Raw genomic sequence first — 24,315 nt, forward strand, 5'->3', positions numbered from 1 at the left:
AAACTACAAGCTACTAGGAGCTAAGTAATCCAGGGGAAGGGGGAGGCAGGCTCACAATGTAACAGTGTAAAAGTCTGTCAGCCCCTGTGTAATCTCATGCATCTCTTATCTATCTCATCTCTCTTTGTGTGTCACTGTTAGTACAATGTCAGAAACCAAATGAAAGTGTATATATACCGTTTACCCTAATAATGTAACAGCCTTGTCACCCCACAGAACTAGATGGATAATACAATAATGTGTCTGCTTAGTGAGGCTCCGCCCACACTCTGGGATTTTGCACTGAGCAGCAGTGATGGGGTTAAAATGATCTTTATTGTGTTAACATCACTAGGGGAGTGAAATGTGAGAATTTTCTTTCGTGGGAAAACCCCTGTAATATAATATAATATAACTGGGAAAGGGTGATGGAGTAATGCTGTACATATTTAAAACATATTTTGGTAATTAATAAAACTATCCTATCAAGTTAAAGTCTCACATGTAATGAAAAAAAAGTGAAAATTGTTATAATATGTAAAGCTTTTCCAGAAATATTGTCATTTAAAGAAGCGCACTTCAGAACGGCAAAAATGGACCTGGACATTCAGGTACCAATGACCATCGGTCATATTGTTTTCTGAAACCAAGTGGTCTCATAGGTGTGAACAGGTTAGATCATGTTGGTCACAACTAATCTGCAAGGTGAGAGCAAGAGTTAACATTGTGTAAACATGTTAATCTTCACCTTTTATATTTGTCTTTCCATTCTCTTCTGAAATGTCCTCAGGAACAAGCTGCAAAGTTGTGTTGAGTTCTGACAATTGGCATCTGGATTGTGAAGAACACGGCAATTCCAAAATACAAGGCAGGAAGAGGTCATGCTAATCCCAAATATGAAAAAAATGTATGGTAATTTAATTTGCCAAATTTTATTGGATAGCAAAATCCCATTGCTAACCCCAGTCATCCAATGATAAACTAACAAAATCAGGCCCGCTCTACACTTGCATCACACTCGCAATGCATGCTGACCGGATCTCCTAGCCGGGTAGACCCGGGCAGCATGTGTTGCGAGTGTGATGCGAGTTCATCTCTTCACATTTGCAAGTGTGGAACAGGCCTCTGTCTGATTTTTTAACATTTATTTTAACATTTCTTGTATGAGATCAACTTAAAAAATATGTTAGACATTAGGGAAAAAAGTAGAAAAATATTATTTCAAGAAGTATCATGTAAAATGCAATATAATAAGTCACATTTTTGTAATAGGAAGAAACAATTTCTGTACTAAATTAACAGACAAGTCTCTTTCGCATGTTCTCTGGTGAAAAAACCTTTAGGACTACCTGGTGAGGAGTACTTCACCAGAGAACCTGCGAAAGAGACTTGGCTACATTCCACCCAAACAGGGTCATACCCGTGTGGGAATTGTACCTTTTGTAAATTCATGCTTCCAACCAGAAAATGTATTAACCCCAGAGATGGAGAAGAATTTACCATCAGACAATACATAAATTGCAAGAGTGAGGGGATTGTGTATGCAGCGCAATGCACGTGCCCCTACTCTATGTTGGAAAAACTATTCAAGAATTGCGTAGACCGATATCGGAACATCAGAGCTCCATCACCACCAACAAAGACACCCCAATCTCTAAACATATCAGATTGGTACATAGGGGAGATGTCAACTGTCTGAAATTCTGGGGAATTGAGAAGTTGAAACTGGGTCCCAGAACAGATAACCTCGACAGATTACTGTTACAAACGGAGGCACGGTGGATCCATAGATTCAAATGTAGAAGTCTGCAAGGCCTAAATGAAGGCTTCACCTTTGTAGCCTTTCTATGACCCTCAATAGGTAAACTTAGGCTAACTCTTTCAAAGTAGGCATATAAGCATGATTGACTGTAAATAGTGTATTTAGTACAGAAAAGTTCTATGATCCATATTGTAAATATCTATAAATGAATATCCAGGAAGCAGCTCCAAAACTAAACCTACCTAGGCAGTCAATGTAAAGATTGACACTAATCAATGGGTGAAGAAGACCACTCCACCTACTGATAACGTTACAATAGTGCATGTAAAGATGAGAATCCCCAGGGGGCGTGGTCTGGACCCTGGACAGGATGGCCGCACATTAACAGAGCTCCGCAGCCCCGGTGCCTAATTCCGCTATAAGGAGGGGAACTATCCTGGCCCCAAAAGCAAAAAAGACCCCCAGAAGGGGAACGAAGTCCTCGAGATCCCGAGACGCTGGTCGGACAGGCGAAACGCCGCTCACCCGCTTCTTCCTCCGATCCGCGGGCCCACGTGCAGCCGGGAGACCTGACGACCTAAAAGGTGACTCACCGCAGCTTCCTGAGGCGTCCGCTATGGCCCCCATACCAGCAGCAGGGAGACGGGGATCCGCGGCGACTACCGCGGCGCCGCCTTCACATGCGGGCTGCAAAGACTCGGCCGGCCCGTCACAGGCCGCGCCAAGCCGCCATCTTAGCCCCCAGCCTAAAGGGCAGCGTGGCTCCCCTGTAGCGCAGCAGCGCCAAAACACAGCGGCGCAACAGCGCCAAACCACAGCGGCGCAGCAGCGCCAAACTACAGCGGCGCAGCAGCGCCAAACTACAGCGTCGCAGCAGCGCCACAATAAAGTGGCCCCACCACAGGACACTGACCAGGGAGCCTCACAGCACAATACCGGAGAGGTGAAGCCCTCCCAGTCAAATACTGCCACCGCACCCCAGATACAGCCCCAGGAGAATGAACCGGGCCCTGGCCAGGAAGATAATGGAGGATATGGGAGACACCCTAGGGGTACCCCCCTACGAACCCCTCAACGGACACTGCCAAGAGAATTCATCCCGGGTACCCCGTATGTCCCCAGGTCAGGAGAGCAAGAAGAGGAGCTGGGTGCTACCCCCACCCTCACCCGATATGCAGCTCCTTCCCCAGAGTGGGCGTCATCGCCGGAGCCATATAGTGTGGACATTAGGACAGACAAGAGGCCATCAGCTCCGGAATCGTACTGGCACGCTCATCTCCAGAATTTGCCGACTAAAGAGGACTTTAAATCGCTGATCGCTGAAGTTAAAGAAGCGTTCAAGTCTGAAATTTCAGAGGTACGACGCGATATTCAGTGTATGACGCAGAAAATTGATGAGCTGGAAACTGCGCAGGCAGACTCAAGGCGTCAGATCACACATACGCAACATACTTTGCACTCCCAATCTGTTACACTACAAGATATGGCCAGGCACCTGGAAGATCTCGATAACAGAGGAAGACGTAATAATATTAGGGTGAGGGGTCTACCGGAGGTGGAGGGCAAGGAGGATGTTCGCGCTACACTACAAGCACTTTTTTCAGCGCTACTAGGAGAGCCGGAAATACAGGTGAAGCTTGACAGAGCTCATAGAGCCTTGAGGCCTAAAACACTGGGAGGAAACCCACGGGATGTCATCTGTTGTGTGCACGACTTTGAATTAAAGGAACGCATCATGTTTGCCGCGAGGAAAAATAAGAACTTCAACTTGAAGGGAGATGTCATACAGCTTTACCAGGATCTCTCTGGAATCACCCTTCAGAAGAGGCGGATCCTGCTCCGGAGGTGTCCGCGGAGCGAAGAAGGAACCGGGTGAGCGGTGTTTCACCCACTTTTTTTCCTTTTTGGGGTCCTGGTGGCTTCTTTCCCCTTCTGGGGGTCTTTTTGTGCCTAGTGGCCAGGGTAGAACCCCTCCTTTGGGGTTAAATCGGCACCGGGGCTGTAGAGCTCTTTTAATGTGCGGCCATCTCGGTCAGGCTCCAGCCACGCCCCCCTGAGGAAGCCAGTTTAACTGGAGAAATATGTTGGGGGGCTGATAGATTTTTTATTTTAATTTCAATGTAGTGTGGAACAGTAGAGCTAAATATTAGCAAAAGATAGGCAGCTCTGAACTGCAGACGGAGCTAGCCACTATTAGGCACAAAGTGCCAAAAAAATAATGAGTGGCCGCTACATTACAGGCTGCTAATGTGAGGACCTGGGAAACTGCAGATATCCTAATAAACCCTAGTTTAGGAATATACAGGTTCAAATGAGTTTATTTGCTTCAAATAATTTAGGAGTACTTTTTATCTTGATAGAAATAAAAGTCACATTTTAATGACACTCGGATATGGGTAAAAAGCATTTGCCTCAGGCAATGTACTGAAAATTATAGCACGCTTCCTGTACCACCCTAGGCAAAAAATGATAAATGCCTGCCAATGGCTGGGGGAAAATCAATATATGGTACACAATGCATCGGCCCTTGATGAATTCCCCCCGTTATGAGCACTCTGATCCAAATATTTTGTGTGGGTTTCATCCGGGTCCTTTGGTTTCCTCTCACACTCCAAAACATACTGGAAGGTTGATTAGATTGTGAGCCCCATTGGGGACAGGGACCGATTTGGCAAACTGTGTGCAGCACTGCAGAATGTGTGTGCGCTATATAAATAAAGAATTATTATTATAATTAAATATTTATTCTGTACTGTCAGTGTCAGCTTATCAGCACATGAACGTGTGCTGTTCTCGACTCGCAAGCAATGGATCTGTTTTCCATTTTTAAATTCCATGTGTCATTAGTGAGTAAATTGTTGCCAATCTATATGTCAGATGACTCGGTTATTTAGCAATTGGTCTACAAATACAGACAATACACGGGTGACTCCTGTGTGGTATCCATATTTTTCATGTTGTTCACATTTACTATGCTTAATTAATATTGATTGTACAACAGTGGCCCACATTTATTAACCCCTTAACGCCGAAGCCACTTTTCACCTTCCTGACACGGCCCATTTTTTCAAATCTGCCCTGTGTCACTATAAGTGGTTATAACTTTGGAACGCTTTAACATATCCAAGTGATTTTAAAATAGTTTTCTCGTGACACTTTGTACTTCATGTTAGTTGAAACATTTTGGTGGTATGTTCTGCATTTATTTATGAGAAAATCAGATATTTGGTGAAAATTTGAAAAAATTATTGATTTTCGAACTGTTCTACTTTTTCCATACCTAGTCATAACCGCAAAAATACTTAATAACTAACATTCACTTTGAACATTGAACAAGCGAGGGGGGGTGCCGCGCGCGGGGGGGGGGGGGGTTATGATCGATTCTTCTCAAATGCCCCTAGCACGCCGTGGTTAGCGCACCCGCGGTGTGTCAGGGGTTAACACCCACGATCTGAGAAATCTCCGATCGCGAGTGTTAGAGCAGGTGTTGACAATAATATATAGCTGACACCCGCAGCTTTTGGCGCTGGCTCCGTTCAGGAGCCGGTGCCAGAAGCATGACGTAATAGTACTGCATTTTGCGGGAACGCACCTCCCGCAATGCAGTACTATTACGTCAAATGTCGGGAAGGGGTTAAAGCCCCTGCAACAGTTTTTTGTCAGACTTTATATGTTCTTCATAGTGCAAACTGCTTGTACATGTATTTATAAAGTATCTGCGAAACATTTACCAGAAAAGTAAGATGAATGGCACACAGTGGAGCATGTCTGTCAGCACCTGTCCAGCAAACCGCGCAACCACAACCAGGCTTGGCGCTAGCTGTCAGACTAGGTAAGTGGCGAACTCACCCTGCGACCTCCCTGCGGGCTAAGGCCCTGCCTAAAGCAGATAAACCGCCCTGATAAGGACGAACCCACTATCAGGAACCTAACTGATGGTCCCTGAGTGACCCTACAAGATGACAGGAAAGACTTCGTCTGGCTGTTGCTGGACGGTGGAGCGGACAGGTAACCAGAATACAGGTATAGACCAGTGTTCACACTGGCGCACAGAAACCAACACAGGACTGAACAGGTAACCGAAATACAGGAATAGAACAGTGTTCACACTGGTGCACAGAAACCCCCATACGCATTAGATCCTTTGCTTAACCATTAAAATTGCCAGGTAAAGCCAATATACAGCTGTTGTGTATATGGGCAGCTGAAGTAAGAAATATTTCTCTGTTTAAATGTTCAGTACTTTTGCTATAACCAGATATAAATTACTGTCAGGAGCAAGCTCACAGTAAAGATTTACAAGAAAGTTTCTGTACAGATGTTTATCTCATCTGAAGCAGTTTATCTAATTACTTGTCATATCAGATACAATACATGTTACACAAATCCTTTAGTGTTTACTTGCAAATGTTAGAATGGTGCTCTGTACCTTCTCTGTACTTGGAGGAAGCTTGTGGAATTCTTCCAAGAATTGTTCTGGCTCTAGGTATTCCTCAATTTTCCTTGATGTGTTCATTCTACAAAATAAAAGGTAATGGCATGTTAATTCATAAAAAGTATAATGTTTCCTTTATACCACAAAGCTGTCATTCTTAGTGAATAATGGGAGCATTGTGGTCTTCCCCTTAGTTATGAGTAAAACATCAGACTACATTTCTGGTGACTAGTGCTCACAAAGACTCCTATTCTTATAGAAGATGGAAATTTTGTAGCCTTTATACCAATCCAGATAAACCTGTTAACCAACGTGAGTTCACTGCATTGTTCAGCGAGCACTAGCCATAAATTAACTTAACAGAAAAAAATGCTTTAGGTCTTATTCACACAGAAATATCTGCAGTTTTTTTGTCTGCGTTAGTTTTTTTCCCATGTGTGCTTGGCATCCGATGGGTGAGCTATAGGGAGCTATATTAAGAAAAAAGTCCACATGTCCGAATCTCCCCTTTTATGTCACCCGTAAAAAAATTAACAAAAAGTTATAATGGTATCAATGAAAACATCAACTAGCCCTGCAAAAAATGTCAACTTAAAGGAAATATGCCATCAAAACCAAGCATAATAAACCAGGGACACTTACTCATAGATCCAGGCCATGATCTTAAGTGTAATCTTATATTTGTTATCCATGACCTCCTTCCTTCTAAAACTCATAAGAAGGTGGCACAAACATGTTTTTTGTACTGCATTCAGATAGTTTATTTAGTTTTTTTCTGCAGAATATTTCTATATTCACTAAAATGTTCTTTTTTTTTTACCTTACTTCTTTTAGAGAATACTGTTGAGTGTAAAATCTTATTTTGTGCATATAAAAAAACTTTTTTGAACTACCATCAATATCAGGAACGATAAACCAAGGGCACTTACCCATAGATCCAGGCACTGTGGCTCTGGTAATCTTTTTATATATGTTATCAACGGCCTCCTTCCTTCTTGAATTAACTTTGGAGGACATTACCAGAAGCATTTCATGTTGTAGCTTCACAGGATGTTACAATGTGCAGTAACACTTTCCACCTTCCACTGAAACTTCCTCCGCTGTCATGAAATTACATCAGGCAAAGATGAGGAAGAAGTGCTAATGGAGTACCAGGGAATTTTTAGAAGGAAGGAGAACATGGATAACAAATAAGAAGATTAAAACAGTCACAGAGCCTTGATATATGAATAAGTGTCCCAGGACAGGGAGTGATCTGGCAAGCTCTAATCTGGTAGTGATCTGGTAATCTGTGTGTGCTATATAAATAAAGGAATTGATTCTTGGTACTCTATAAAAGACTTTGTACTTTTACTTGCTGCACAATATTGAATTTAGTGGCGGTAGGTTGAAGGCATTTTTTGTACTCTTGAACCTTTTTGCTGTCATATATTGTTTTCATATTGACTTCATATTGGCAGGCGACAGAGGATTTGTGATTGTGGCACTGCTTTACACTCTCTGTGCTCCCTCACAGGTGCAACTCTTTTGTGCACCTTTTTAAGTGTTTTTATTCCTTGTTTGTTCACTTGAGTATTGTTGGATTAAATAAAAATTAGCATTTATTGTTTTTTACATCTGGTCAGTTTTTTTGCATCGCTTTTTCTTGGATATTATGCGAGAAGATCTTCCTTCAAGAAGGATATTGTAGTGTATCTCACAATTTGTAATTGTAATTATTAATTTATATTTTCAAATTACCATTTAGACTAAATTACCATTTAGACTAAAACATACCTAAAAAGCAATTCCTTTGCAGGAATATTTCTTTGCCAGGTCTCAAGTGGGTCTTGAACGGGAAATGTTTTTAATCTGCTTAGTAGAGATCTCAATCTAGGTAAACGCTGGCCAAATTGTGCAAGATGGTCTATGAATACAATTTCCTTAGGCAGCAGATAGTCTGAAAAAGCCCAGAAATTCACATTAATATTCAATGAATAATTATTTATTTTGCCAGTAAATTGTTTCAGATATCTTGATAGCTTACATTGAAATGTCTATTTAAAGGACATCTACCATCAGATAACCTGATGTTAGATGCTTATACTCACCTCCCGTCTCCATTGCCAATAAAGTTCTTTTTACAGGAACTTTACAGGAACTCGGGGTGTTCATCCACCTTGGAGGCTGTATACTCTTGGTGCCTAGGTAATTGTTACACATGAGTCTACCATCTATTACCACCTTTACCTTACTATTGCTCATGTTGGCACTTTAGATTGACTTCATTTATTTATAAAATACTTTTTAATACTCCATGCCTCCTAGATGTTTTTAGACCTCCTCCTCGGCATTAACTGGTTCTCTCCCAGCGTGTAAATGTCTGTTTTTTGTATTTTATTCCTTGTATGTTTTTTTATCAAATATCTAATAAAGCTTTTTGTCTTATGCTTTACAGCAATATTTTTCTGTGCAAATTTAGAGGATTACGGGATACCATTCCACCTCTGTTTCAATTGTTTTTTTTGGTATTGTTATCAATTTGGTATTGTTAAATGAGCCTGAGGCGCTAAAGGCTCTGCCAATAAAGCGCATACCTTATATACTCGAGTATAAGCCTAGTTTTTCAGCACAAAAAATGTGCTGAAAAACCCAAACTCGGCTTATACTCGAGTCAAAAAAATAAATATATCTAAACTCACCTTTCCAGCGACCCCTGTATATCTTCTGTGCGATCTGTCTGGCGGCGGCAGGCTATACAGGCAGTCCCCGGGTTACATACAAGATAGGGTCTGGAGGTTTGTTCTTAAGTTGAATTTGTATGTAAGTCGAAACTGTATATTTTATAATGGAAGTTCTAGACAATTTTTTTTCTTTTGCCCCAGTGACAATTGGAGTTTCAAAATTTTTGGTGTAATTGGACCAAGAATTATCAATAAAGCTTCATTACAGACATCTTACAGCTGATCATTGCAGTCTGGGACTATAGTAAAGCATCCAGAGAGCTTCACCAGAGGTCACAGTGGGCAGAGGGGTCCGTCTGTAACTATGGGTTGTCTGTAAGTCGGGTGTCCTTAAGTAGGGGACCGCCTGTACACACTGGGGCAGGGTCTGGCAGGCTATATACACTGGGGCAGGGTCTGGCAGGCTATATACACTGGGGCAGGGTCTGGCAGGCTATATACACTGGGGCAGGGTCTGGCAGGCTATATACACTGGGGCAGGGGCTGGCAGGCTATATACACTGGGGCAGGGGCTGGCAGGCTATATACACTGGGGCAGGGGCTGGCAGGCTATATACACTGAGGCAGGGTCTGGCAGGCTATATACACTGGGGCAGGGTCTGGCAGGCTATATACACTGGGGCAGGGTCTGGCAGGCTATATACACTGGGGCAGCTGTGACCAATGCATTTCCCACCCTCGGCTTATACTCGAGTCAATATGTTTTCCCAGTATTTTGTGGTAAAATTAGGGGCCTCGGCTTATACTTGGGTCGGCTTATACTTGAGTATATACGGTAAATAATTTATTGGCGGAGCCTTGAGGCACTATTTCAACACATCACACCATGCAGCAGGACATGCTGGATTGTGTCATCTGTTTTTATTTTCTCACATTATTAAGTGAAATACTAGCCAGGCGTTTAAAACCTTACATCTGCTCTCTAGGTTATATTAATTTAAGGGGTATTCCCACGAAGACAAGATTCTTAAATATACTCAGGATAACAAAATTCACTGTTATTCTGTTATTTCACTGTTATTCACTATTCACTGTTATTAACTAAAAATACAGAATTCCACAGATATAATTTCAACCTGTCTCCATCAGTTCTTATACAATTTCAGTTGCCCCAGGGTCTGACTGTAAATCTTCAGATATTTTTTGGTCAAGCAGAACAGATTCTTCTCATGAATAGCTTCTCCTGTCTGCTCCATGCAATGTGATCTCTGCCCCTCCCCCTCCATTACAAGACAAGCTCACACACAGACACTTCCTGCCAGCAAGCAGCAGCATGCACAGACTTACTCTACAAGCAACAGATAAGATAAGGTCTTTATCAAGGAGGGAGAGTCACTCTGTGTGTGTTTTTGTGTGTTATATACATCTCCTGGTTCTCATCTCATCTCTCTTATCTTTGATCTGTCTCATCTCTCTTTTTCTATGTGCCAGATACTAGTAGCATATTCAGAAGCTAAATTAAAGTGTGGATAAGTCTGTACCCTGATAATCTAACCACTTTGTCAGCAGCATTTGGAATTTTTATTTCAGCTTCCCAGTACACGGCATAGAATAAAAAAAATTTTACGCAGAAAATAAGCCCTCACACAGCTCTGCAAACAGAAAAATGAAAAAGTTATAGATTATTGAAGATGGAGAGATAAAATGAGCGAAAACCCTGCATCCTTAAAAGTGGGGTTAAAAGTGTATTGGTGTTAGACTATGCAAAGTATACTGAAAGTGGGCCTTAATCAATGTAGTAGAGTCAATGGTAGAGAGCTTTCATGCCAGCAACCTGATGTGAAAGATGTGGTTAAACAAACTTTTCCCTACAATCATCACAACCACATCCGGGAAGTGGTGAAGGTGGCCAAAAGACTCTCTTGCAAAATTATTTACACAAATGAAATAGAAAAAGATGCAAACCAGTGATTTGCAACTATTTCTATGCCAAAAGGTGTTAATAAATGACCCCCCCTATTCTTAAACCTCCCTAGATATATCCCATTAAAACATTTTAACTTATTTAAAATAGAGTATGAGTACCACACAAAGAAATACATTAGTGAAATTATTAATGGTCTCCTATGCTAAATGCACTTGGGTTCACAAGTCATCAAGATCAGTTGCTGACGGCTTCCTTTATTATTGTCTGCAGTGATGGTCTAAAGTTCTGCAAGCACCTTCTGACACGATGATGTCCCAGGATTGGATATTGATGTGAAGCACAGAATACATCATGCTATCCTTCTTTTTTTTTATATAATTGTATTTTTATTGTAGTTTTTCCAAACAACATAACAACAAATGTCAACATAAAGTACGCATTGACATTTTTCCAGGCGGTCAGGGATTACATCACGCTATCCTTCTAACCAGACCATCCACCTTTGCAGAAATCTGCCTCTGTGTACCTCCTGCTGCCATTCTAATGTGTCATTGTAATGCGCAGTGTTACATAGCATGCATGTGGCCATATCCAAAAGTGATAAACCAAGGTCTCGCAAAGATTCTGTATCTCTCAGTCTAAGACAGGTAGCAAAAACTGTCACCTTGACTAACTAAACAATTACCACAGAATTATGCCATAAACCTGCTCTGATTTTTGGGGTTTTTATTTAGTAAAAAAAAAAGTTTGCTTCTATGTGGCTGGTATGCCCCTCCCATGTGCTACAGATAAAGCTAGGGGCTTAAAATTATATTCATTTGCAGATCTTGTACAGACTTGTGTAAAATCAATAAAGCATAGAGTATATTGGAAAACTGTTTAAGTGTACATCTTTTAAATTCATGCAGAGATCTTTTCCCCCTTTCCTCCTGGCTAACTTCTGCATCTCAATTTTTTGTACTCTTGTAAAGGGCCATATTTATGACTCCCGCTGTACTATGTACTAAGTTATTAAAGGTCCATTGAAAGGCAACAATGATTTAGATTCACTAGTTTCTAAGTAATTATAATAAAATTAAGTATAAAACTCTCTTAGTTATTTTCATAATTTGAGACCCTTAAAATAATACCCCACGACTATTAGCCAGTGTAACACCATTTCGTATAGACTATGACCTCTACACCAACCACATATGTTCCCACTCCAATATACTATGACCCCACATTTCTATTCATTGACACTATAACCTAATTTTTCCACACATATTAGCTGTTAGCCACTGGGCCATTTCTCCTACAGCTGATGGCTAGTCTGCTCCCACAATCTGACAATGTGCCAAGAATGAGAAAAAAAGTTAACTTGGCTCACACCTCCAACAAGATGCCCTAGGAGGTATTGGGGCTCATTTACTAAGGGTCAGCGGAGCACATTTTCACCGGGTTTCCCAACAATTTCCGAGTTGCCTCATTGTCTTATATCCTCACTCTTCTTCTGCTCTCTATGGCCCTTTTTTTAAGGCTCTGGTGTCTGAATATCACTGCTACTTTGCCAGTTTCCCCTCTGTGGAAAGGTAAAAGTGGAGGTAAAAGTATGTATATAAAGTGATGGTCATCTGTCAAATGTCCTGGAAGCACCATCTAGTCCTATTAAAATGTCTGAAGAAAGTTCCACTCGTGTCCTGGACTGTGCCATCTTCAAATACCATCATAAAAAACGCATTGGGGTATTCAGGGTAAAGAAACACAGAACTAGTACTGGGACTAGCCTTGCAACTATCATTAAGTAGATATTGCTCATGTAGCCCTCAAAGTTTTCAGATAACAGTGCCAATTCAGATTCCAAGGAGCATTTATAAATGTTTTGGCAAGAGAGGTTTTTGCTATTGCATGTACAAATTTTTGAGCAAAGTTTTTAGCCTCAAAAGAATCATAATATTTGTTTTTTGGGTTGGGAGCAAACTCTGTAGATTATCAAAGACTGATTAGATGCGGTTACAAATTATTCATAACTGAATCATAAATAGCTGCATTAAGTTTTTAGGTGTAGTTGATTTTAGGTGCAGTTTATTAGGTTAACAGGGCTGACACATTTATTTTACTGAAAAATCAACAACTTCACTAGAGAAAGCGTCAAAACTGAATGCAGTTCTTTAGGATGTGGTTGTGATACAGTTTGTACTGAATGTGTGAATGCAGCCTCATACAACACAAGATTACTGAAAGCACTACATGGGTTCTGTATTACCTTCCAGGGTAGCTGACAGAATAGTCCTCCAAGATTCCTCATGTGTGGACTTCTCTTCAGGTACATTCAGCTCAGGCACTAAACACACTTCCTCAAGGTCTACCTGAGAGTAAGGATTTGAACTTGGAACAATGTCAATAGACTTCTCCCTATTTGATGGTGTAGGCTGCCTTATTATTCATAGAGAAAGTACAGAAATTACATTGGCAATACTCAGTAATGCTTGATTCACAACAATAAATTGTGCTGTACAACAATAGTTATGTATACATTTTAAGAGTTATGTATGCTTTTCTTTTCACTATTCCGGCAACTTATTAAGGTACATAAGATGCCAGCAAGGGAGAGCTTTATCTGTGTAATCTGTTATGTCCAATATTACATGACTAATTATAGTAAGACTTAAGGATTACCGGTAACTAACTATATATAGCAGATAAACATTTTCCGGCAACACTGACAAAGGTGGTTTACAAACGTAAAAACCTACAGTAATGCAATAAATGTTTTCTACCTTTTTCAGTGACTGCTTGCTTACTTTATAGGTACACTTAATCCTCTTAACTAACCAATATAATTGCTTTCTTGTGAACTTGTAGGCTGAAAATATAGAGAAAATGGCCCAGCCCATGGATTAAGACTCTGCTGGAACATATTAGCTTATTGGCTTTTAGATTGATACTTTGATCCTGCTCTAAATATATTACTTCCATTATTCTATGTCTTTGTGTTTTATACCCTGCTGCGTGGCACAGCAGACAAGAAAACAAAGTAGAATTCAGGCCATTTATAGACACTGCAGGTGGGATATAAGTCAGAACAAGTGTTAAGCACAGTGGCAAAATTTACCTACAGTGATATGCAGTGATTATGGATACTATTTATATTTTTAGTGATCACAATATAGGGACCACATGTTGATGTGCATTTACATACTTTTCCAGAAAGTCTCCAAATAAAACATATCTTCTCCAAACTTCAGTCACAGAGTCCTCTTCATTAACTCTGCAAAGAGGAATAGCTGTAGAAAGATATGAAAAAATGACTAAATTCTAGGCAGGGTATACCACAAGCACAATATTTTTTCTACTATTTCAAAGGCTACAGTTACTTTAAAGTAAATGTATGGATTGCATGATAGACATGAGAGGCAGATAAACCTTAAACCATTAATCCTCTATTGGAAGTGTGCCATTTTCCTTTAACATTATAGAAGGCTTAATGGAGACATCCAATGACTCACCAAAGCATGCCTTCCCTTGCTCCTACAACACTAGTGCAGTGAGTAGGAAGTGCTCCATGCCCAAGTGCAGAGGGAGCAGGGGAAGGTTGAGACATGCTGCTGCAGTGTAACAAAAACCTGTGAAACCAGAGCACAGAAGGCTTCAGTAACACGCCTATAAATCTTCTGGATCATTAGCATAAATTTAAAAGTAGATTTTTAGAAGGAAGGAGGCCATGGATAACAAATATAAGAAGATTACCACAGTCCCTGGATCTATGAGTAAGTGTCCCTGAGTTATAACGCTTGATTTTAATGAGGAGTAATTTGTGAGTTTTATCCTACTTTTAAATTATACATTTCCCAATACTTGTTTAGTCTGTCCCTTAGTCTATTTCTTAATTTGTACTACTTTTTCACAATCAAAACTATTTGGCAAAGAAGAGAAATACATTGTTCTGTTAAACCTGCTGTGTGTGCATTTGACGGAACAATATCCCTCCTGTGTAATCAGCCTTATGTCTTATTCACACAGCCGATTGGTCGCCTGGACCGGATCCTGGGCGTACATGGATGATTGGAGAAGGGAAGGGGAGTGAGCACTCTGACTGGAATCTCATATCACTGGACTGAATTGACATTCTGAGGTTGAGGTTGGAAAGTCCCACTACAGATTTATCATCCAGCACCAGACACTTATATATATATCTGGTGCAGAATAAGACTGTCTAGTCCACCTCTGCACTGTCTAACCTTAGGAAACTTTTTATAAATCTGCCCCAATATGGGATAGAGACCTCTGTTTATCCTTATTGATTATGCCATAACTGTTGCAATGGTTGGGTCATATGTTATGACATGTAAATGTCAAAGATATTTGGACCAGCAATCACATTCACAACAGAGTACTCCATATACAACAGTTATATTTCTTTGGGCCTGCAGCATGTATGCATTTATAAAACCAAAAACACATATGGAGGTGGATCAGCACAATAATGAGAAGGTTTATAACCGAAAAATAGGGTGCCAGCCTCAGCTCACCTGACTCACAGGAAAAGCGAGTATATAATCCAAAGAAAAGCAATTGCGGCAGCACATCAAGCATTTTGTTTATTCACCAAAAGTGCAGGTGCCTGTCTCAATTGCTTTTCTTTGGATTATATATGTATATAACTGTACTATTATTACAATTACAAGCATGGAGTTTGATTTGGCTGCCACTGCCCTGCCATGATGGCATCATGTTTAGTTCTAAAAATGTACATGTTCGCAATTCTGTGATTTTTTTTCTCAAAAAGGGCTAAAAACATGAAAAAAACAGCATTCCTTTGTATGTCAGTAGTAAAACTATTACATAACTTACATCTTTTCCAGGGTTTCCTGTACACATCATTGACAAATATATTGCTGTGATAATACTCTTCTTTATGCAGAATTTCTTGAGGAAAAGGGATGAGCATCAAAGATGTTGCAAGTTTTTGCTTTTTGAAAAACTGAAAAGAAAGAAAAAAATACTGCTCATTGTTTTCATCATTCTAATGCAGACATAGATAAACAATTTCTAAAAAACTTTTATCATGCAGATGTGCCACTTTCTATCTGGGCACAAAAATTGTGCTGAAAAACTCGGTAATATACGGTAATAAACATTTATGATATCTTAGTTTTGTGTCATTTGTGTCTGTCATATCTCAGTTTTGTGTCCTTATGTTTTATTACAATGCTAGAAAGATTACAAATTGAACAGCATTTTTCAAATTTTCAAGAACATTTTAGAATTAATTATTTTAGGGACCATTTTATGTCTATAGGGGGTTTTGAAGTCGTATTAATAGAAACCCCCACAAATCACCCCATTCTAATAACATTACCCCTCAAACTATAGAAAACAACACAAAGCAAGCTTGTTAACTATTTAAGTGTTACAGAAATTAAAACAAAATCAAGGTTGGAATTCCCTAATTTTGTTATTAATACGTTCATTTAGCCCTAAAATTTTCCCACTTAAACTGAATTAAAGTAGAAAATGCATTTACAAATATACTGTGCAGTTTCTCCCTGTTAGGATCAGTGGATCCCCTGGACCACTGCGGGAGATGTAACTAGCCAACACCCGGAACCGGAGCCTAGCGGTACCTGGTATTCACCAGAGCCCGCCGCAAAGCGGGTTGGACTTGCTGCGGCAGGATACCACTAGGTCGTTCCCAGGTGTGACTAGCCCACGGTGGCAGCCGAGGTCGAGGTACCTTAGCGGATGACAATCTCGTAGACAGGTCCAGGCACAGGGTCAGGGCAGGCGGCAGAGATGCAACGTCAGGTCCAAGTCCGGGGTCAGCAACAGGAGGTCCAGGCAGGTGGGAACGGGAACACAGGCACACGGAACACAGCAACACGGAGGAACTCGGGTAACACAGGAGCTGGCCCTTTAAATTTGGAGAAGTTGCCGCGCGCGCGCCCTAGCAGTCGGGGACACGCTCGCACAGCGGAGGGGAGCGAGCCAGGAGCCGGGACGGGTGAGATGCGCTGGCGGCGCGCTGGCGGGGGCAGGGCGGCACGGGTGAGCCCGCGACCCGCGATGTGGGTCGCGGGACCACCCGTGACAGTACCCCCCCCCTTCGGCCTCCCCCTCCTCCTAGGCTGGAGGAACCTCTGCAGAAGACTACGATCCAATATGTTGTCCTCTGGCTCCCACGACCTTTCTTCAGGCCCGAACCCCCTCCAGTCAACCAAGAAGAACCGCTTCCCCCTCACCGTCTTCATGTCCAAGATCTCTTTTACCTCATAGGTGTTGGTAGAGTCCGCCACTGGAGTAGGAGGAGAATCTTGCTGGGAGAAGCGATTCAAGATGACAGGCTTGAGCAGGGAGACATGAAAGGAGTTCGGGATGCGCATGGTGGGAGGAAGGCGCAGCTTATAGGCCACAGGGTTAATACGCTTCAGCACCTCAAATGGACCCAGATAGCGAGGGCCAAGCTTGTAGCTGGGAATCTTCAACCGGACATATTTTGAAGACAGCCACACTTTATCCCCTGGAGAGAAGATGGGAGGAGACCTGCGTTTTTTATCGGCCTGAGTCTTGGTGCGGGCAGAGGCCTGAAGCAGGGACTGACGAGTCTGTTCCCAAATAGCTTTAAGGTCCGTTACCAACTCTTCCACAGCAGGAACATCAGCAGACACGGAGAGAGGTAGGGGTGGACGTGGATGTCTTCCATATAGAACAAAGAAGGGTGATGCACCAGCAGACTCCGAATCCAGGGAGTTATAAGAGAACTCTGCCCAAGGTAGCAAAGTGGACCAGTTATCCTGACGGGCAGAGACAAAGTGACGCAGGTAACAGCCCAAAGTCTGGTTAACTCTTTCAACCTGTCCATTAGATTGAGGATGGTACGCAGAAGAGAAGTCCAGTTTTATCTGCAGTTGATTACACAGGGCTCGCCAGAAGCGGGAGACAAACTGGACCCCTCGGTCCGAGACGATGTGCAACGGAAGTCCATGTAGGCGAAAGATGTGGGTGAAGAACTGGCTGGCAAGGTGTGGAGCAGACGGCAGGCCTGGCAGAGGAACAAAATGAGACATTTTGGAAAAGCGGTCGGTTACCACCCAGATAACGGTATTGCCAGATGATGGTGGCAGATCTGTAATAAAGTCCATAGCCACGTGAGACCACGGGCAGGTAGGCACGGGTAACGGCAACAGAAGACCAGCTGGTTTTTGTCGTGAGGGCTTATTACGAGCACAAGAGGTACAGGACCGCACAAAATCCCGAACGTCCTTGACCAAATCAGGCCACCAATAGAATCGGGAAATTAGGGCCACAGAGCGCTGCACCCCAGGGTGCCCAGCCACACGAGAGGAATGTCCCCAGGTGAGAATCCTCTTTCGAAGACCAGGTCGCACATAAGTCTTGCCGGGAGGTAATTGCCGAAGGTCCACCGGCGCTGCCAGCACAAGTCTCTCAGGAGGAACGATGTATCTCGGGGCACAGTCCTCCCCCATAACATCCGAAGCACGGGACAAGGCGTCAGCCTTGATGTTTTTCTCGGCAGGGCGAAAATGGATTTGGAAGTCAAAACGGGAAAAGAAGAGAGACCACCGGGCTTGACGCGGGTTCAACCGCTGAGCCGACTGTAGGTATTGGAGGTTCTTGTGGTCAGTGTAGATGCTGACTGGAAATCTGGCTCCCTCCAACAGATGACGCCACTCCTCCAAGGCAAGCTTGATGGCCAGAAGCTCACGATCTCCAATAGAATAATTCCTCTCTGCAGGGGAGAAAATTTTGGAGAAGAAGCCGCAAGATAGAGTACGGCCCCTAGGCCCCTTCTGAGTAAGGACCGCTCCAGCTCCTACGGAGGAGGCATCAACCTCCACAAAAAATGGCTTCTCGGTATCTGGTCTGGTAAGGACAGATGCAGAAGAAAAAGCAGACTTTAGTCTCGTGAAGGCCTGGTCAGCCGCTGGGGGCCAGGCACGAGAATTGACACCTTTCTTCGTTAGCGCCACCATAGGAGCTACCAGAGTCGAGAAGTGAGGAATGAATTGTCTATAATAATTTGCGAAGCCCAGGAATCTTTGAATAGCCCGTAGTCCCACTGGGCGTGGCCACTGAAGAACCGCAGATAACTTATCAGGATCCATTTGCAAGCCTTTATCGGAAATAATGTAGCCGAGGAATGGAAGGCTTTTTTGATGAAACAGGCACTTCTCCAGTTTGGCGTAGAGATGGTTGGCCCTGAGGCGGCTGAGCACTTGCCGTACATGGGAATGGTGGGACTCGAGGTCAGCAGAATACACAAGGATGTCATCCAGGTAAACCACAACACAGCGGTACAATAAGTCCCTGAAGATATCGTTGACAAACTCTTGGAAAACGGCTGGCGCATTATAGAGTCCGAAAGGCATAACTAAATATTCAAAATGCCCATCACGCGTGTTAAAGGCGGTCTTCCACTCGTCGCCCCTCCTGATGCGGATAAGATTGTAGGCCCCACGAAGATCCAGCTTGGTAAAGACTCTCGCACCCCGTAGGCGATCAAACAGCTCCGTGATCAGCGGCAGAGGATAGCGATTCTTAACGGTGACTTTGTTAAGACCGCGATAGTCAATTCAGGGGCGGAGAGAGCCATCTTTCTTGGTGACAAAAAAGAAGCCGGCACCTGCCGGAGAGGAGGATTTACGAATGAAGCCTCTTTGTAGATTCTCCTGGACATACTCGGACATGGCGGCTGTTTCAGTTACCGAGAGCGGGTACACCCGACCCCAAGGAGGAAAAGATCCAGGCAGCAGGTCGATGGGGCAATCGTAGGGACGATGTGGAGGAAGGGTCTCAGCTTGTTTCTTGGAGAACACATCCGCGAAGTCCTGGTATGGAGCGGGAAGCCCCCCCAAAGGCTTAGGAGACAAGGTAGAAGTCCCGACAGGGAGCGGATGTAGAACCTTCATACAGTGTGATGAACAATCCGGACCCCAGCGGAGAATCTCCCCAGAAGACTAGTCCAGAACAGGGGCATGATGTTGCAACCAGGGGAGGCCCAGCAGGAGAGTGGAAGTGCACTGGGGCAGCACAAAAAAGGACAGTCTTTCTCTACAGGAGCAGGGGTTCTGTGCGAAACCGGATGGGCACGGAGAGAATTTGGCCACTGACCGAGGCAATGGACAATGGCTTCCTGAGACGAACCACCGGGAAGTGATGCTGGGAGACCAGGGCAGCATCCATAAAGTTCGCTGTAGAGCCCGAATCCAGGAAGGCGGAAACTTGGATCTGGGTGCCAGTGCCAACGCTGAGGAGTACGGGGAGAGTCAAGCGTGGAGAAGCTTTATTCTCACCTAGGGACGCTTCTCCTGAGAAGCCTAGGTGCTGGCGTTTCCCGGACGTTGGGGGCGGACAGGACAAGCCCCGACGAAGTGCCCTGGGCTGGCACAATACATGCACAGGTTCTCCTGACGTCGCCTGGAACGCTCTTGTAGAGAAAGCCGGACTCGGTCCACCTGCATGGGTTCATCAGCAGAAGATTCAGCCGGGGGCTGAAGCGGCTTTTGGAATACAGGTGCCAGGCGAGGAAGACGTCTAACACGGCCTTGGGGGTACTCGGAGCGTAGTTCCTCAGCGCGCTCCTTAAACCGCACATCAATTCGAGTGGCCAGGGTGATCAGACCACTCAGAGTTGACGGCAGGTCCCGTGCTGCCAGCGCGTCCTTGACCTGCGCAGAAAGTCCTTTCTTGAAGGTAGCAATGAGGGCCGCATCGTTCCAGGCAAGTTCAGAAGCCAGGGTGCGGAACTGAACTGCGTACTCTCCCACAGATGAGTTACCCTGGCGCAGGTTCAATAATGCAGACTCCGCAGAGGAAGCTCGGGCCGGTTCCTCGAAGACTGACCGGAACTCTGCCAGAAATTCCGAGAGGGTAGCGACAACCGGGTCATCCCTGTCCCAAAGAGGAGTAGCCCAGGCCAGGGCCTTCCCGGAAAGGAGGCTGAGGACAAATGCCACCTTGGACCGCTCTGTGGAAAATTGCGACGGCATAAGTTCTATGTGCAGGGAGCACTGGGTGATGAAGCCCCTGCACACCTTGGGATCCCCGCCATACTTGCCGGGCAAAGAGAGACGTAGCCTGGGTTCAGCAGCAGGGAGATAAGCCGGGGTAGCAGGAGTCGCAGCGGCCACCTCAGGAGACTGTTGCTGATGCTGGGTAGCTAGCAGCTGTTGCAGCATGGCGGTGACTTGCTCCAGTTGATTCCGTTGTGCAGCAATCTGCTGGGACTGGTGGATCACGATGGTGGCGAGATCAGGCTGACTGGGAGAAGGAGCCTCGGCCGGATCCATGGCCGGATCTTACTGTTAGGATCAGTGGATCCTCTGGACCACCGCGGGAGATGTAACTAGCCAACACCCGGAACCGGAGCCTAGCGGTACCTGGTATTCACCAGAGCCCGCCGCAAAGCGGGTTGGACTTGCTGCGGCAGGATACCACTAGGTCGTTCCCAGGTGTGACTAGCCCACGGTGGCAGCCGAGGTCGAGGTACCTTAGCGGATGACAATCTCGTAGACAGGTCCAGGCACAGGGTCAGGGCAGGCGGCAGAGATGCAACGTCAGGTCCAAGTCCGGGGTCAGCAACAGGAGGTCCAGGCAGGTGGGGACGGGAACACAGGCACACGGAACACAGCAACACGGAGGAACTCGGGTAACACAGGAGCGGGAACACACAGGAATACACGGGAACACAGGAATACACGGGAACGCAGGAATACACAGGAACGCAGGAATAATCGCTAGTAAGCTTTCTCTAAGGCTATGAGGCACAAAGATCCGGCAAGGGTAACAGGAAGAGGCAGGCTTATGAAGAATTGGGCAATATGGCCAGCGCCAATTAATGGCGCGCTGGCCCTTTAAATTTGGAGAAGGTGCCGCGCGCGCGCGCCCTAGCAGTTGGGGACGCGCGCGCACAGCGGAGGGGAGCGAGCCAGGAGCCGGGACGGGTGAGATGCGCTGGCGGCGCGCTGGCGGGGGCAGGGCGGCAAGGGGGAGCCCGCGACCCGCGATGTGGGTCGCGGGACCACCCGTGACACTCCCCACTTGTGGATTTAACCCGCTGATCGGGGCACACGGGGGTGTGGAAGGGAAGGACATGTTTGCAGAGCTCCTGAGGTACCTGAAACCCATTCCCCCCAGAGATGACTCCATTTTGTATAGGGGGCATTTTAACCCCTTGCTGGACTTGCTTTTACATTTCTATATTTTAGTCCCCACCTACAAAAATCCATAACTTTCTTATTTTGTTGTGTATATAGCCAAATAAGGGCTTGTTTTCTCCGTAACAAATTGTACTTCTTAATAACGGTATTTTGTATACCATACCGTGCACTGGTTAGTGAGAGAAAGTTCCAAATGCTGAGAAATTGACAAGAAAAAGCATTTGTGTAATATTCTTGTGGGCTTTGTTTTTTTCATCTTTCACTGTGTGCTCCAAATTACACTTCTGACTTATTCTCTGGTTCAGTACAATCATAGGGATACCAAATTATATAGGTTTTAATCCGTTTTGATCTATTTAAAAAATGTAACAGGTATAGAACAAAACAAAATTCTTAATTTCACCATATTCTGATGCTAATAACTTTTTCATGCTTACGGAGCTGTGTAAGGTTTTTCAGGACGTGATGACATTTTCAATGCTACCATTTTGGGGACTGTACACCTTTTGATCACTTTTTATTAAAAAAAATGTAGGTGTTGCAAAATGGCATTTGGGTGCGCTTTTCCGTTAAGGGGTTAACCGCCGGGAATAACTTTTTGGTTTGCGGTGGTACCTAATGTGTTGTAATTTCATACTTTTTTTTTTATTATATATTGTTTCATCTGTATTGGGGGCTTTAGGGGAATTTTTTTATTTTATTTTTCATTTTTTGTGTTCTTCTTTACTTTTTTTTTAATTAATACTGTAATGTGACATGAACAAGTGCTCATCTTAACACTTGTTCATACTAATGCACTGCAATAACCATGTATTGCATTGCATTAGAAGTGTCAGCCTATGCACTTGCATAAGCTGACATGCAGACTGCTTGGTCCAGCCAGGGGCTGGATCGAGCAGGCAATTCAGAAAACAGGCTTGGGACCTAATGAGAAGACAGAACCCAGCAATGCAATCGTGGGGTGGTGGGTGGATGAGGGAGGTTCATGGATCCCGTGGTCAATGTGCAGGATACCATGGGATCTAACAGGTTAACAGTATGATTGGATGTAATATGACAGCCGGGATACTACTCTTCCCTGCACAGGGGACCCCGTGCAGAACATAGTCTAGGCTGACAAAAAATCTGTAGGCCTAGCCTAAGGCCCCTTAGTGACCGATGTAAAAACCTGTATGGGTGGTCACTAAGGGGTTAAGTTATTTTACATTTCCGCTTTACAGTACGGAATACTGACAATATTGTTAGGTCTACCTCATATTCATAGTCCAACGAAAGAAACTGGAATGCTGAAAACAGGACATTGTTCTTTTTTAACATTGAGACACCTGCAAAAAAGATATTAAAGTTACATATTTTTGTCTTGCGTCACATTTAACCCCACAAGAATTATAGCCATTTTTCAGAGAATTTTACAACTAGTATGACAAAAGGGACGTGTCCTCGAAAAAGGGGTGTAGCTTCATGGGAAAAGTTGGTGTGAAACAAATTATGCAAATGCATCATTTTTTGCCATAGTTTTCTGCCATGAACTAGACCAAACGGTAGATGGTGTGAAATATGACTAGACAGTCTTATACCACGTCAGAGTTATCATTTATCAACCAACATTAGACACTGTGAGAATTCTGGTACAGCATAAAAATTTCTAGTCTAAGGCCCCTTCTACACTGGCGTTTTTCACGCGCGAGTTCTGCGCGTGCATTTGACGCGCAGAACTTGCATTGCACTCTGTCCCATTGTATTCAATGGGTCTTTCTTCATTTGCGTTGTTTTGCACGCACGTGCTTGCGTTCGTTTGCACGCGCGTCAAAATCGCAGCATGCTCTATTTTTGCGATTCACGCGCATTTTTCACGCCCCATTCAAGTCTATGGGGACGTATCAAAAACGCATTGCACTCGCAAACATTGTAAGTGCAATGCGAGTGCAATGCGTTTTAAACGTAAGGGTTGCTAGGTGACCAGTATAACAGTATTTCCCCTGCTCGCGAACGATCAATTAATTAAAAAAACACAATGAAGAACAGTGAAGAATAGAATAAAAACAGTGAACACAGTGAACACAGGATCATTTAAGAGAAAAACACAGTGCAGAACACAGTGCAGAATAGATTACAGATGTTCGGCACATCTGCTTACTTGTCGGGAGATACGCGCGGAGCGGTGCGAACAAAATAGCATGTGAAGAACAATATATATGTGTGAAGAAGACATTGCAGATGCAATGCAAGTTCTGCGCGTCAAAAGCACGCGCAGAAAACGTGCGTGAAAAACGCAAGTGTGAAAGGGGCCTAACTCTGCAGTCTATGGCCTCTTGCACACGAATGTATAAAGAAAGGGGTCATGTGCTAGCCATTAATTCCCCATATCTTTTTATGGGCTCCAGCCTCAT

At 43.9% G+C, this 24,315-nt stretch overlaps 1 protein-coding gene across 1 annotated transcript in view; it reads right to left on the reverse strand.

Moving 5' to 3' along the window:
• The window catches only part of SHOC1 (shortage in chiasmata 1), a 123,345-nt gene that overhangs the window by 93,357 nt on the left and 5,673 nt on the right, over window positions 1–24,315 (reverse strand). Inside the window, exons 2-8 of the mRNA XM_072154740.1 lie at window positions 23,177–23,250; window positions 15,600–15,729; window positions 13,948–14,032; window positions 13,012–13,181; window positions 7,953–8,115; window positions 6,171–6,258; window positions 728–863 (exon numbers count right to left, since the gene is read on the reverse strand). Of these exons, the coding sequence (XP_072010841.1) occupies window positions 728–863; window positions 6,171–6,258; window positions 7,953–8,115; window positions 13,012–13,181; window positions 13,948–14,032; window positions 15,600–15,729; window positions 23,177–23,242 (838 nt within the window). The 5' untranslated portion in view covers window positions 23,243–23,250. The remainder of the gene's footprint in view (window positions 1–727; window positions 864–6,170; window positions 6,259–7,952; window positions 8,116–13,011; window positions 13,182–13,947; window positions 14,033–15,599; window positions 15,730–23,176; window positions 23,251–24,315) is intronic.

The sequence above is a fragment of the Engystomops pustulosus genome, chromosome 1 (assembly GCF_040894005.1).
Source record: "Engystomops pustulosus chromosome 1, aEngPut4.maternal, whole genome shotgun sequence".
Taxonomy (NCBI): Eukaryota; Metazoa; Chordata; class Amphibia; order Anura; family Leptodactylidae; genus Engystomops; species Engystomops pustulosus.